General features: G+C 35.4%; 2 protein-coding genes across 8 annotated transcripts in view; both read right to left on the bottom strand.

The window, feature by feature from the left end:
• Positions 1-13,515, bottom strand: part of LOC134792693 (TRPL translocation defect protein 14) — a 34,327-nt gene extending 20,812 nt beyond the window's left edge. For 2 of the 7 annotated variants that reach the window (XM_063763965.1, XM_063763966.1), the window contains exons 1-5: positions 13,307-13,515; positions 13,037-13,104; positions 12,483-12,520; positions 11,486-11,523; positions 287-373 (exon numbers count right to left, since the gene is read on the bottom strand). In XM_063763965.1, the coding sequence (XP_063620035.1) occupies positions 287-373; positions 11,486-11,523; positions 12,483-12,520; positions 13,037-13,104; positions 13,307-13,370 (295 nt within the window). In that variant the 5' untranslated portion in view covers positions 13,371-13,515. The remainder of the gene's footprint in view (positions 1-286; positions 374-11,485; positions 11,524-12,482; positions 12,521-13,036; positions 13,105-13,306) is intronic. The other 5 variants (XM_063763963.1, XM_063763967.1, XM_063763964.1 and 2 more) reach the window with 4 other exon arrangements.
• A 527-nt stretch (positions 13,516-14,042) lies between these two features.
• Positions 14,043-15,556, bottom strand: LOC134793209 (DNA repair protein RAD51 homolog 4). Its single transcript, XM_063764787.1, has 5 exons — positions 15,201-15,556; positions 14,915-15,125; positions 14,659-14,836; positions 14,414-14,536; positions 14,043-14,325 (listed from the first exon to the last, which is right to left on the bottom strand). Exons 1-5 carry the CDS (start codon positions 15,461-15,463, stop codon positions 14,084-14,086), a joined length of 1,017 nt encoding a protein of 338 aa, XP_063620857.1. The 5' UTR covers positions 15,464-15,556; the 3' UTR covers positions 14,043-14,083.
• Positions 15,557-15,674: the final 118 nt, after the last annotated feature.

Below are 15,674 nucleotides of genomic sequence, written 5' to 3'. Positions count from 1 at the left end.
TATAATCAAGCATCAGAGGCATTGCGTCAAGTCAAACTTAATTTAAAAGACAGAGCTATTTCTTGCTTGTTTTTTAAAAGTACAATATCAAAGCTGCTCATATGTCTTAGGTATATGATGAAATGAGCTGCTGTATTATGATATGAATATGACTGCAAGAAATCGTGTGCGATGCAATTACTAACACGTAACATGATTAGATTACTCGAATCTAGCTCTTAATGGGTTGGCTTTAAGACTCATGATCTGGCTTATAGCTCGTTACGGGTTCCAAGTTCCAACTCACCGCTGCTACCCTGGGTGGCCTGGGCCACAGCCGCGGCGGTGCAAAGTTTGCAAGCCGTCTGGCATACATCGCCTGTAACACTTCGAGCTACAACATCATTAATAAAGATACATTTTGTGTACATATAGTGGCATAGAGTGAAACTAGCTATGATTTGTGTAAAAAAAAGTTGTAATTGCTTACAGTACTTTATTTGCGTCATATTTAGAAATGACGCTTAAGGATCACAATTAAAATACACTGGATGGAGCTGCGTTGTTTTTACAGAGTTCCTACGACCGCCTCCTTCGAGACATAGTCATAAGAACAAAATGTTAATGTAATAACGGGATTGTGTATTTATCAATACGTATTAGTGCTAATTCAAACACATTACATCATGTGAAAACGTAAAATTTCAGCTTGATTGAACATATTAAAATGTACTGTAGGCTAACATTTTAGAGACACAGCGAGAGAGAGAGAACCAATAAAATCTTTTAAACTTGGATTCATTTTGATGTATAAATGTTATGGCCGATTATCAATGAATGAATGTGTATTAATTTAAGGCGCGGTGTGTAGTAAAATGCGCTTTTTTGTCACCATATTTACAGACTTTTACAAGGATTTCATGCATTATTTTCTAGTATGTATAACTTCAGTCCTTGAACTACGTTATTGCTTGTCAGAAACACGACGGCTCATAATTTTCTCGATAGAATCTTAAGTTGAAAACATGCCTAACACTGTCTTTATTTCCTTATGTTAGAAGTACTACGACGAAAATGTATATGAAACTTACTTCAGTCGATAGCTTTTAAGTAAATCTTCATTATTGCTTGTCCTTTAATCGAAACGTTAATGTTTTCATTCATCATTTGATGAATTCAACATTTTGCTTACTAAATTACACCCTACGCGGCAATACCTTGCGCCCATTCCTCACGCCAGTACGCCCGTGACCACTGTCGGCGTCGGACCTATGCTAGTTTAGCGGACGTTTCATAAAATGGGTAATCACAGTATAAATACGCAAATATGTTATACACACAATGTTTTTCAACATGCTTACGAAGAAAAGCAAAATAATTCTTAAATACGGTGACATTTCAGACATTCGTCCGTCATATTGTCATTTTATAACAAGTTGGGCAGCAAAGGCACACACCCATCTAACCAATCCGGAATTCAGTCACGATTGATAAATTGTGTAAACATATTTTAAAAAGCTATAAAATTAATCAAATTGAATAATTTTTAAACATAGATATACAAGATTCAAATATTTTAGGCTGGTCATATTTTTCATAATATCGATTTCGACTGGCAAATCGTATTACTTTTTGGCAACCGGGTTTTTTAACCTAATTAGACCCCGCTGAATCAGAATTTGCCGGTTGCTTGATCGAATTCTTGACCGGAAGTGAGATATTTGATATTAAAGGACCCTTTTTTTAGTTTTTCGTAAATAACTCTTAAACGGTGGCGCATAGCAAAACATATTCTATTACATAAGTAATCTGCATAAAATTGCATACCAGAAAGATTTAGTACAATTTTTTGCTAGGATCAATATTCAAAGAGATATTAACGCGGAAAATTCAATTATAATCACTTCTAAGGTCCCTTTTTTTAGTTTTTCGTAAATAACTCGTAAACGGTGGCCAATATCAAAAAATGTTGTAAAACGTTAATAATTTACACAAAATTTTGTACAAAAAAGATTTAGTATACTTTTCGCAGGGATCAATATTTAAAAAGATAATAAAGAAGGAAAGTTAATTATAATAAATTCTAAGGTTCCTTGTTTGTATTTTTTCGTTAATAATTTGAAAAGTATGACTCATTGCAAAAAAAATCTTATACATAAATAACAACTTACCCGCTGCTTTGTCTTTTTAGGGTTCCGTACCCAAAGGGTAAAACGGGACCCTATTACTAAGACTTCGCTGTCCGTCCGTCCGTCCGTCCGTCCGTCCGTCCGTCTGTCACCAGGCTGTATCTCACGAACCGTGACCTAGACAGTTGAAATTTTCACAGATGATGTATTTCTGTTGCCGCTATAACAACAAATACTAAAAACAGAATAAAATAAAGATTTAAGTGGGGCTCCCATACAGCAAACGTGATTTTTGACCAAAGTTAAGCAACGTCGGGCGTGGTCAGTACTTGGATGGGTGACCGTTTTCTTTTTGCATTTTTTTCCGTTTTTTTTTTTGCATTATGGTACGGAACCCTTCGTGCGCGAGTCCGACTCGCACTTGCCCGGTTTTTTTTAATATTGATCCTAGCGAAAAGTGTCCTACATGTTTCTTGTAGGAACTTTTATGTTTATTATTTATGTATAAGATTTTTTTTGCTATGAGTCATACTTTTCAAATTATTAACGAAAAAATAAAAACAAGGAACCTTAGAATTTAATATAATTAACTTTCTCTCTTTATTATCTTTTTAAATATTGATCCCTGCTAAAAGTGTACTGAATCTTTTTTGTACAACATTTTGTGTAGATTATTAACGTTTAACAAGATTTTTTAATATTGGCCACCATTTACGAGTTATTTACGAAAAACTAAAAAAAGGGACCTTCACCCCCCCCCCCCCCCCCCTCACCCCTACACCCTCAGCACACCCGCTAAGCTCGAGGACATTAAGTATGGTTATCTGGACACCACAAGGTATAACTGTGCCAATTTTCAAAATTATACGAATTATTTCCGCAGATTTTTTTTATTTTCTTGAGCTATTAACAAACTCGAATGTCGAAGTAGAAGTGTTTTTTGTCATTACAATCTTTAAATGCTTGACTTTTACTCGTCAATTCAAAATTAGAAAAATAGTAAGTATGACAGTTAGAGTTATAAATTGTTATAATTCTTTCTTGTGGAGACAGCTAATTTTATGTACTTATTGGAGCTATGCATAACTCAATAGTCCCACAAATAATCTTAGCTTTGCTAGTATTCTTCCTTATTTTCACTACCTACTTGCCCGAAATTGACTGCTAGAGTTAGACCAAGTCTGCAACAATTTTGATAGCATAGGCAGTGCAAGTGTTATTCATAATTTCATAGAAGATTGACGTTTAAAATAACACTTGCACTGCGTGTGCAATCAAAATCGTTGCAGATTTTTCTTGGTCTAGCTCTATTACATTTTTAATGTCTATTAGTATAAGTACTATTTTTTGTCTCATAATAATTTGGTATCATTTGATTAGATTCTCAGTTTGTCGCGGTATACACTTATATTGTATATAATTAATAATTATTTACACTCACCGTCTTACCTACCATTTTTAATTTCATTAAGTACTCATCAAAATTCGAATTTGCTAATAAATCTTATTCAATATTAATTGCCGGAAAAAATCCCGGAACTGACAATTCAGAATACCGATGTCGTCAGAATAAGGACGTAGACGTGCTGCGCGGGCATGGTGCGGTGCGCCGCGCGGGGCGCCCGCCTGCCCGTTCTACCACGCGTCTGCTTCACCCCCTTGAAAACGTAAAACTCGAGTATAAGAGCGCCTTAATATCAACAACTACTCAGCTCTAAACTTCTTATAGGAATCGAGCGCAAGGTCCCTCAACTGTATCAGATTGCGACACTAAAAGCCTAGAAAAAGTGAACGTTTTATCAACAATACAAATTGATTCTTTTGTTACGTTGATTGACCACGTTTTCATTTTGTCTAATAGTTCCATGCAGGCTGCGCAACCTTCACTACTTCAACCAATTCCATGTCAATAACCCCATTATTATACTATGACATTTCTCAATACCTATTGCGTGTCCTTTTGTTTACAACCTCGTCATGAATGCTTGAAGGCAGAATTCTAAAGAATAACATAAATCATATTTTAAACGACTTTTACGTACTTATAATTATAATATGGATTACCATTAAGGGGTTACCCGGAGTTTTCATCGATTTTTGACAAGTTTTGAATCGTACCTCCTTTTTTTTTTGTTTTTGCACTACAGATAGAATTATAAGACAAACGGTTATCGGTTCTTCAATCTTTTGTCTCCGTTTTTGTCTACCGCATTTTGAAAGAAATGAATACTTATTTTTTTATGAATTTTTAAACACAAAAGACTCGCTATTTTGAAGTGCGGAGTGACAATTTATGTTTAAAGAAACCGAGAAAAAGTATCTTCTCATGTGGAATGTATTTTTTCTTAGTTACGTTCACTGTAGAAAAATACACGTGAGGTCTCCTTATACCCCCCTCCCCCAACGTGATCTGTCGTGATTTTTTCCTGAGCCCAACCCCCCCCTATCGAACCTCGCGTGATTTGTGCACAAGCCCTTACATGTACGAAATCTACATATATGGGTTCGTCTTTGACGTCTCGAAAAATTTTAAACTAATTAACACAAAAGTTATGGCCAGAAAACCAGTTTTTTAGCCTAAAATAGTTCAACTTTGATGCCAAATATCTCGAAGACATTGAACTTTGAAGTTAATATGGGATACTATATTGCTTAAAGCCGTTGCTGTAAATATGATAAGTTACAAAAAAATATGAAACTAAGGGATTCAGATCGAAGGTCATTGGCGTGGGGGAGCCCCTTAAATAGGTTGAAATGAAAACGATTCTTCTGTTATGCTACTTATGCTAATATGTAACGTGCGTCACAATCACAATGGTTGATATTTTTTTCACACAAAATCTAAATATAGTGTGAAAGATAAACACATCAACTACCTAAACAAACCCGTACGGAGTGACAGACGGAAGCGCAAAAAATAGTGATTTTACATATTATATAAGTAAGAGGAGTAAGTGACTAAGGGCCACTTGCGCATTTCTGGGTTAGTCAACTAACTCGGAGTTATAATCGTTTATACAGGGTTAAAATGTACTATTAACTCCCGAGTTTATACGGTTGACTCCAAGTTAGTTGGCTAACCCTTGAACGTGCAAGGCTCTAAGAAAAGTACGGTACTTGATGAAGTCAAAATATTAAATACATTTTCGTGGCAAAGTATTTCTGGCAACGCGCGTCGTTTACACATTAAGTTTTTTTTAATGCTAATTCAAGATACAAAATAATAATAAGGTTTTTAGAGGAAAATAAACCTTCGAGGATATTGACACATCTGTACTTGTAAATAGAGCCAATACATTTATTGCCAACACCCAACAGTATCTAAGCAGGGATTTATGAGTAATAAATGGGGATCAGATGGGAGTAGGGTTGCCAGATGGTCGGGATTTGGCGGGATTCTCCCGATTTTTAGCAGGTGTTCCCGATTCCCGACAAAGTGTAAATTGTCCCGAAAAACAGCTTCACGTTATAAAACAATTATTTCAAGTTCCGATCTGTCGTCGAGCGAGCGAGCTGAAGTAGTGCCAATAATGTAAAATATCGTTGTTTTTAATACAATTACTTTAATTTGAATGTATTTTTTTTTCCGATAAGTCCTTAAATCCCGAAAAATTGATTTTGTTCCCCGATAATAGCGCCTTTCGATCTGGCAACCCTAGATGGGAGCCATAAATAAATAAATATTATAGGGGCATTCTTACACAAATTGACTAAGTCCCACGGTAAGCTCAATAAGCAATGCTTTATTGCTTTTATTCATTCAGTCAAACATAACCAGACTTAATCCCGGGTTAGTTGTGAATATTTTGATTTAAAAAGTAAGTAATATGAAAATCAAAACCGATGATATTACAAAAATGCAGCATTTCCTAGATAAGGCTGCGGAGGCTCGGAAATGGGAATAAGTACTTATGCTGCTCGATAGTCAACAGTGAGTGAAGACGATATCGAACCACTGAAGTATTCTTATTATTCCAATTTGTCGTCATTCCTTTCACAATATACTCATTAATTTATAATTAAATCCGCACGGATTTCACGTCTTTTGATACGCTCCTCGACACATAAATACAACCATCCGTAAGAGTTGTAATCAAAGCAACTTCAAGCTGAATGAAACTTTACAAAGGTACCTAATGTAACGTAAAAACAACGCCTGACTGAAGCCTATGTATGCTCCAATATGCTCGGGCATAGGGGAGCATGAAACAACGCGAGGAACTTTGTATTTATTAATCACTCTTGACGTGTTTGCGTCGGTTGAAGTTTGTTGTGGTAAATATAAAAAGAAAAAACATTATGGAATTAAAAATGGAAAAGAGGTTCTCTCTGATATTTGGTCACGCTCAGTTTATGAATGTTACACGTTTACTTATCTATACCTATTAGGTACGAAAAAAAGACCTAGTTTAGGTGAGTTGGGTGGCGTCACTTTTAACAGGTATTTTCTACATCGCGCTTTCGGAGTTTTATATTATAAGTCAAGCAGTACATATTTCATGTATAAAATTGATTGCTCGCAAGACGTTGCGATGGATGGCATGCGTTCCGATGGTCTTACAAAACAGAATACCTAGGATTGCAAAGATCGCGCAAAGTGGAGAGAAAAAAATCTAGTATCTGAGGATGCAACCGGGTGTAAACACTATTAAGATGAACCCTAAATCAATCGGAAAGCAGGGCATGTATAAATAGGTAGGTATATTGGTAGTGTACCCATTCTTATTTGAAATGTCAATGCGGTGATAGTATTTGAAGCTCAACCGTTGGACACTACGTGATACAAGGCGCCCTGGCGCCCTCAATGATGGAATGGCATGTCCGATTAATGATTTAGTATTCGTGATTTATGTTAGTCACGAGAAGTGCCTACATTTTTTATAATAAATATTTGATTATAACGGCTGAGAGAGCCTAAAATAACTTTTTGATTAGCGGGTTGCGAGTTGCGAGAACGCCATAGCGCGTTGTAATTCTGTTTTCTCGATAGGTATAAAGAATCATGAAAGGCAGGAAACCCTTTATCTAACTGTAGGTATATTAAATGAGATTACTTATCGATGAAGCGCGCAATTCAATCTCCGCCTAACAATTCCATTATTATCCGCCGTGCTTGCAACATTTTATTTCAAGACAGGCCGTGAACGTGACCGTGAGCGTCATATATACACACACATACACGCTCACGTGAAAACATGGAAGCCCCGTAACTATCCCGCAAACCATCGAGGCTAATACTTAGGGTTGCCAGATCGAAAGGCGCTATTATCGGGAAAAAATATAAATTTTTCGGGATTTTGGGACTTAAGTCGGGAAAAAAAACATTCAAATTAAAGTAATTGTATTAAAAACAACGATATTTTACATTATTGACACTACGTTAGCTACGCGATCGACGCGGGTCGCTCGCTCGCTCGACGACAGTTTGGAACATGAAATTATTGTTTTATAACGTGAAGCTGTTTTTCGGGACAATGTTCACTTCGTCGGGAATCGGGAATACATGCTAAAAATCGGGAGAATCCCGCCAAATCCCGACCATCTGGCAACCCTACTAATACTATTTTTATAAGAAGATTACGATGGAAAAATGTATTATTCAAAGAGGGTGTGGGGTGTTGGAGATTTCCACGGTTGCATGGCGCGAGCTAAACTGCTTCGACGCATTTTATAAAGCAAAATGACAGGTACAAGTTCTAAGCGATATTCCATATTTATGTAAGCGAATGCTACTATTTACCTCCGAGTACAATTGCTCCTGTTTAGGTAAACAACTCGGATTTTTTCAACCCTTAGCCATTTTCCGTGATGAATAAGTATATAGGTGGATAACACATGTCTAGAATGTACATGATTGTCTGTCAAAAATCTAAAGTGCGACGAAAATCGGAATTACTTATAGTCTTGGCTTGAGAGTGACACTGACACACTTAGATGTTTTTTCTTTCTGGACAAGTAGCACAGTTTTCATAAATTTAAATGAACGAGGTTACGAAAAAAAGCTAAGTGAGCAAAAAATATTTTTCATGGAGCTAAAATAAAATAAATAAGTCATGACCTGAATAATTTCTTAAGTTACTATTATTTTCATTCTAATCGAAACATTTTTCTCAAAGGAAGATCGTGTCTGAAGGTCTCAAGTTTAATTAAGATTCTGAATTGTGAACCCTAATTGGGTCAGAAGCCATTGATCCTCGCGGCTAATCTCCGTGAGACGACGTAAAAATATATGAACACTTTTAAATTCTATTACTTTGTAATAAGGCGAAAAATGTATACATATTTTTGACGTCGGCCTACATTGCTGGCAATCTCTTCGGAACAGTTAGCTGAGAATAGTCTGATGAGCCGGGAACCTGAACGCAGAATTGCGTCACAATACATAAGATAACTCGGGACTTTATAACTGGTAAATGTCTTCAAGCGTTTACTGGAGAATGATGGGTATGAGGATTGTAAGCATTTACTAGAAAAATATACCTACAATATTATAATATAGAACAAACAGTCACGGCTTGAAAAACATAGCTACAATAACTCGGGGAGTCGGGGAGTCTGTAACCGTTTTCATACATCGAACTTCGTTATCATTCGTTAAACTCACTGGCGTCATGTATCGCTCATTAGGGAAGTATATATCCATAATACATATAAACGTTATAACAACTGTCTGTACTCGACTCAAGTTAGTGAAATGGGTTTATGATATGATTCAACACATATTTACATTATATAAGAGACTTCTTCCTTTAAATTAAAAATGTATTTGGCTACGATACGACCTTTACACGCTAAACGACATATTATAATGAAGTCACCTAGACTTCGTTCCTTATGACTTGGCAATGCGAGAGATGAAATCGAAACTGGGAGGTTACTATTGGGAATACGTATGAATTATTATCTCTTATCTATAAGGTTATAAGCCATAACAACATGAACAGCTAGTTCCACGTTCTTAACTGATACACATTAGACTCGTGGAGGGGTTATCGTACCAAAATACTTGAGTTACAAAGTGTGACATCGATATCTATGAGGGAAGGCAAAATAGAGCGGCGGTAATAGTAATAGCCCAATAGAGGTATTCATATGAACGCTTACAGAGGATACGCAAAGCGAACGCACCAAAGAAACTGTGACCTAAGACCTAAAGAACCCTAACTAATGCGTAAACGGAGAGCGCAGTTATGCTATTAATTAATCTCATTAGTCAGCTTGACGTTTGGAATAAAACTTCTGCAAATGACTTTACGAGCTGTGGACAGTATCATTATCTAAAAATAATATTACGTAGTAAACGGGTCAGTATTTCGCAATATAAATGCAATTACCGACTTGGCACAGAGAATGGCCGCTGCCCATCCCATCTCACATGTCTGCAACGTCATAAGTTCGTGGCATGGACTGAGATCTCTTAGCAATTTTACTTGTGGCTTTAATTAACACGATATACGTGAGCGTAATGTGCTAAAATAAAGCGTGACTTAAGGACAGTTTGAAGACGTCATCAAAACAGATTTTCTCATCATTGACCGAACTTTAGCTTCAAGCAAACCAGAGTAACTTTGACTTCGATTCGGTAATATTTGTGCGGACCCGGTAATCGTACTTACACTGGTTTGCTATAGCTAGGAAAGTAAGTAACCTAAGTTGAGCTGACCTGAATGACTCACATAGTATTCAGATTCACGTCAATGACAAACGTAAGAGTAGAACAGCATGCAAAAAATATCTGTGCCACAAAATAGAGGTAATTGAAAACATATTTAACGTAAAGTACTCTAAGCCCGGCCGCTGCAAATGCTCGTAAGAATTTAGAAACGCGACCTACAATCTGGACATCGTAAAATGATTCAAGGGGTGAAACCTTGTTCTTGAAAGAAGGGGAGGAAAATGACATTGGGACTCGTTGACATTGCGAACCGTATGAAATTCAAGGTCACTGTATAATAAACATAGTTTCTCTGGCTAGATAAAGAGAACAAAAAATGTAGGGACCTCGTTAAATTATATTATACCTATCAAAGTTTATCGAAGCACGTATCTTGTTAAAGACAAATTTAAAACTTGAATAAGACTTGCGAAACTTCTCTAATTACGAAGTGCCTCTTGCATTGGTGGGTCTTATCAACGATTCGATCTCGAGACTCGCCGAACAAGGGTCATTGACTTCGATTTGAATTTCAAATATCCAATGCGTATTTGCCGTATTTTATGCAAATGGCAGCTATCCATGATCAAGGTCGTCTATGGTTACGTAAGTACATATTTTCGTTTTCGAGGGAAAATATTTCTGGTCGGAAGTTGATAATGGCGCGAAAAAATATGAAAGGTCGCCTATTAGGGTGACGTATCAAATAGCGATAACGTTTATCTATGATCAAGGTCACTCTCTATGGTTACGTATAATTTTGGAGGGAAACTATTTCCGGCGGGAGGGCGTGACGATGCCGCGAAAAATCTTGTGATTTATCTTGGCAAGTTTTTAGTAAACATAACTGTAGTATTTCCGGCCGGCATTTCACAATTCACATGAAAGACTATGTATTAGTAAATAATGATTGGTAGAGTTCCAAAGACAACAGAACACAGATTTATGTCGTTTTATTCAATAAATGAATAGGATTATTTATTGGTATGCAATTCTATCAAGATAAACTACTAGCAGTTTTAGCTGGGGTTTATTACCTACGTAACGTAAGTACCTATTAACTCTTCATAGCATCTTTCAGCGAATCTGAATCAATACCAATTGTTCGGCATGACTGTGACAAACGGAAACATGATTGACTAATACAAACAAGTTTGTTGGACAACCTTTTACTGTTCTAGAATCACACTTAGAATCGTTCGAAAGGAGTTGTAGTGTAATAAATTAAGTAGGCTTTTCTATGCACCTACTATTAGTGACCTACTAGTACCTATACAAATTGTTACTGCATGGTATGATTATGATTTAATTACTTTTGTAAGAAATTAAAAACCAAAAAATAGCTTCATGAACATTCTGGCGAACAATGTTAGTAATAAAATTGTATACAACATGAGACTTAAGCTCTCCAAAGGGCCTGTAAGTGTTGGATCTCCCCACGCAAGCCTATCAAAAGACCGGGATTTATAAAAGTATCTTTTGTCGTTTTTACGAATTTAATAAATTTTATTCAACTTTGTTAGCCAGTCGCGCTTAAATGGTAAGTAATAAGAATATTCAAAGAATTTAATATCCCTACCATTTCGTACCTTGTCACAGTGACAATCAATGTCACCAGGGACCTCATACCTACTATTGTCACTGTGACAAGATACGAAATGATACTGGAATTAAATTCCTTGGCCGTAGGTACTATAGTAATCAAATTGTGAAATGAACTCACCTTCATCTGGCGTGAGATCTGCAAACTTCACCCCTCCACTGAAAATAAAAGAGACACATAAAATGGCGATATATTCGTGGACTTATTACTGTTTTGTATATGTATAAATTTCATTAAATAGTATCCCAATATATTTATTGAGCAAGCATACAAAATTATAACAGGTGACGATTCACAAATCAGTATCACCATCTGTCGGTAATATTGTATACCGGCACCGGCAGAAATAAACTCAAAATACAGTAAAGTGAACCATTTTTATTGCAGTCCAAATATGCATTAAATCAGTGCATTGTTTAATGTTTGGGTTTCAAACTTGAAAAACAGTAAAACTAACATTTAATACAGTATTTTGATTAAAATGAACATTATAAGTATGTATGTAGCTATTTTCAAACCCTAATTTGAAAAAAAAGTTGTTCTGTTTGCATAAAACATGTTGTATACATACCTACTTGTTTATATTACTGTCTACAAAACAAACAAATAATAGGCAATTACGGGAAATGATGCTGTCCTTGGCACTTGATATACTTTAATGACTCAATGATAAAACAGCATTTAATATGATAAAGTAGTCTATCTACTTAATTCACTATCAATATTGCTATTGCAATAACACAATTAATACTATCAAAAACACTAGCAAAATAATTAATGTTTTTTTAAAACATACTTCCAGAGATTCAATTTAAATAACATTTTAGCATTTTTTTTAGCAAACATAACATTTTCAGCAAAGGCAGCAAACACATTGAGGATAATACCTTTGCATCTTTTTGGCTTTAGTGCCTTGTTAACAACTGACAATGAGGTAGTTACCTTTTGCTTCAAAACAGCACAATTGTATAGCCTCATCAAATATATTATCAAGTTGATTTGAGAACCATTTTGGAAGTTGTTAAAAAAGAGACAAATGTTCAATTTTGGAACCCAAACATTTTGCGATTTTCGCGTAACATGCACTGTATCAATTTGTGTAGGTTACACTTCGTACCTGAGGAGGACGGTAGCCGTTTCCGGCACCCGGAACACCTGCAAATAAACACAACGTGGATCGACGATCTTTGCGGATCCCCAAATGGAGAAGCCAAAACCACATGACCTACACAGCCATATTTACCAATACAAATTCAACTGCCTATTTTGTACAATAACAGCTAGTCTATTACAGAGATTAGATTTAGATTTTTTTTTTTAAGAGGTGTGCCAAATAATTGGGAACTTCGGTTTAAATTAGGAATAAAGAATTTGTGCTTACGATAAACAGAGTCATAATACGAATAAGTACTTATTTTGTTTATTTTTATTCTTAAAAATAATTTGGCACATCTCTGTTGACAATTTGCTAACGAATTAATGACACTATTTCGTCTATTTCTATAATTACTATTAATAAGAATAAACTTCAAAAATGATTTATTTATATAATCTATGGTAATAATTTAATTTTATTCACATACTAAGTTAATCTTGATTTTAGTTGCTAAATGACAAATATAGCAAGCATAGAATTAAAAATAAAACAAATGGAGAGTAATAAATGCTCACCTTCCATCCCAAGTTCTCGAAGAACGTACATAGACGAGACTGTCCAGTAGTTTTGCCGCCACAGGGTCCTAAAATATTTCATGAAATGGTTTCAGTTAGGAGAATAGAAGCTCCACGTGTAGCTTATAAAATTAACTTTACCGAGGGGCAACCCCTGACCTGATATACCTAAAATCACTGAGATATTTCCAACCCACTGTACTGTAACTTAAGAAAATAATTACATCATGAAATTAAAATAAATCAGGCTAAATTAAATACGACACTCACCTCCTGTAAGTACTAGCTTATAGACCATTTTCTGCGTCTGGTTCGCCATTTTGTGTAAGCACATTAATATGGATTTAAATTAAATTACAGGACTATTGTTACTAAAGACATAAATATCATAAAAATATTGAATTTACAAAAGTGTTAAAAGCCATCACAGTACGACACGCAGCGCCTGTCAGGCGTGCGAAAGTAAAATGAATGAGATTATGAGCATTATGAGCAGCAAGCGAAGTGAATGAATGAAGAAGTCTATAGTCTATGCTATGCAAAAAATATCCAACGACTACAATTGATTTTTCCAAAGCTAGTGTACACAATACCTAATTTTTATTCAAAAGCGCTTTGGTACACAATAAGGCCCCATTCGCACGGCAGCTTTTTCAACGCGCGTTAAAAAAGCGTTTGAATGACACAAATGGATAACCATGTATGTATTCACACGACAGCGGTGGCGCTTTTTATCAAACGTTGTTGGATTTTCGACTTTAAGCATTGGTCGTTAAATCGAATTTAGAGTGCAGACAGAGTCAAGCGCTTTTTTAACGCGCGTTGAAAAAGCTCCCGTGCGAATGGGGGCTAAACTAAGTACGTGTCGTGCGTTACTTTCATTTGACATATTAACGAAAGAGATGCAACTACCGATCTTTACACAAAACAGTTTTGATGAGATTTTATGTATCAATTTTATTACTTAACTGAATGAAAACATAAAATATGCAACTATATTTTATTTTATTCGTAATAAGACTACCAAATAAGCTAGACTTACACACATCAGGTAACACCTAAATTATTTAACATAACATTACAGCCAGTACTTCTATCTGAGAGTTGACCATTGTTTATCACAGTTATATTTAAACAGATATGAGTAGACCCATCATTATTATTTCTCTCTTGTTTCTCTAAGAACAAAACCATCATTGGGATTGTTTGCCAGTATTTACCGAGGCAACGGTTTCTTTTTTCTTTGTAATGAGTTTCTTTCATATATGAAGAAGCCTGTTCCCCATCATCTAAAACAAAATAAAATAAAACTTATGGCTTATAATTTCTAGAAATATAAAATATGTGTAAAAGATAGTGTAAGTCAAGGGATTGTACCTTCCAGATCAGCATTTTCTTGATCCACCCATCGTGTTTGTATATTCACACAAATAAAGGCTATGTTGAAGTGTTTGCCCAAGTATCTTGCATAATTCACAAAGGTGTTCAAAAACGATAAACCTGGAAATATTTGAATAATATTCAAGAAAAGACTGAAAATATCAGTTACAATTGTTTTCGGCCTCCTATTTGCTTATGCATTAGATTGCTTGGACCAATAACAAAAATAAAAAATACCTTACCAACTTTGTTATCATCACCAAGGTACTGAAACATCAGCGAAGGCAATGAATCTATTATCACAAGAACTAAGTTTTCAATGTGTATTGTCTGGTTTTTAAGTTTCTTGAGGAAATCTAATAGCTCTTCCATTGTCCATACATGGACTATTTTTATTTTGATCATTATTAATGCCATTTCCTGAAATAAATTGAAAAAGTTAGAGGGTCTGTAAAAATGCTTTTGACATAATAAATATGGTACAAATTATTTATATACCTTATGTGAATAGCCACAAGCATCTAATATCTTCTGTACCCTCACAGCGGAGAAGTCTCCTTTGGTATCTATATAAAGTACACTACTCTCTGAATTCTTTACACTGTTTATGGCTAGTTGTAAACACAGTTGTGTTTTGCCTGAATCGGCCAGACCACACAACTCAGTAATATAACCCATTGGTATCCCACCGCCTGTAGCAGTATCTAAACTGGAAAATAAGAAAACTGTAAAACAACGATAGCATAGCGATACTTAAAACAAATTGAAAATAGAAGACATTTACCTGAGAATACCAGTGTTTAAACATTTTCTTTTATCTAAAGTATCAAGTTTTAATGAACCAAGTTTTATTAAAGGAGCCGCATATTTGTTTAAAATAGCGTTTCTTATGTCCAAGACTTGAGGGAGAGTTAATTTTGTGAGAGTTGATAACTTTCCTGCATCCTCCTGTAGGAACTCTAAAATTGTAGTTATGCGATTTTGTGCCAAAGATTTTAACACGCTCCCAGATAAGTGAGCATGCTCCTCGGCTTTTAACCTTTGCATTTTACCTATATTTTCTGCTATAATGGTAAACCTCCCTCCCTTTCACCAATTCAAAGTTATTTCCAGTTTTCAAAATTCAAAATGTTTTGTTTTCTTTATTTGACACTGACAGTTCCCTTTCAGTCGCATACCACAGATAGTACTCATTTACAACGTAAGTTTGTATTAAATTCAATTTAGACAACATTACCAGTTCACAGTCGAACGAGAA

This window comes from Cydia splendana, chromosome 8 (genome assembly GCF_910591565.1).
Source record: "Cydia splendana chromosome 8, ilCydSple1.2, whole genome shotgun sequence".
Lineage (NCBI taxonomy): Eukaryota > Metazoa > Arthropoda > Insecta > Lepidoptera > Tortricidae > Cydia > Cydia splendana.
The sequence above is the reverse complement of the archived record's forward strand: the minus strand, read 5'-3'. Positions and strand labels throughout refer to the sequence as shown.

Bases quoted from the DNA above. Each gene is read 5' to 3' on its own strand.
- LOC134793209 (XM_063764787.1), bottom strand. From the start codon at position 15,463: ATGCAAAGGTTAAAAGCCGAGGAGCATGCTCACTTATCTGGGAGCGTG. The intron at 15,126-15,200 runs GTAAATGTCTTC...CTTATTTTCCAG, and splicing joins TTAAACACTGGTATTCTCAG to TTTAGATACTGCTACAGGCG. The intron at 14,837-14,914 runs GTATATAAATAA...AATTTATTTCAG, and splicing joins CTTGTGGCTATTCACATAAG to GAAATGGCATTAATAATGAT.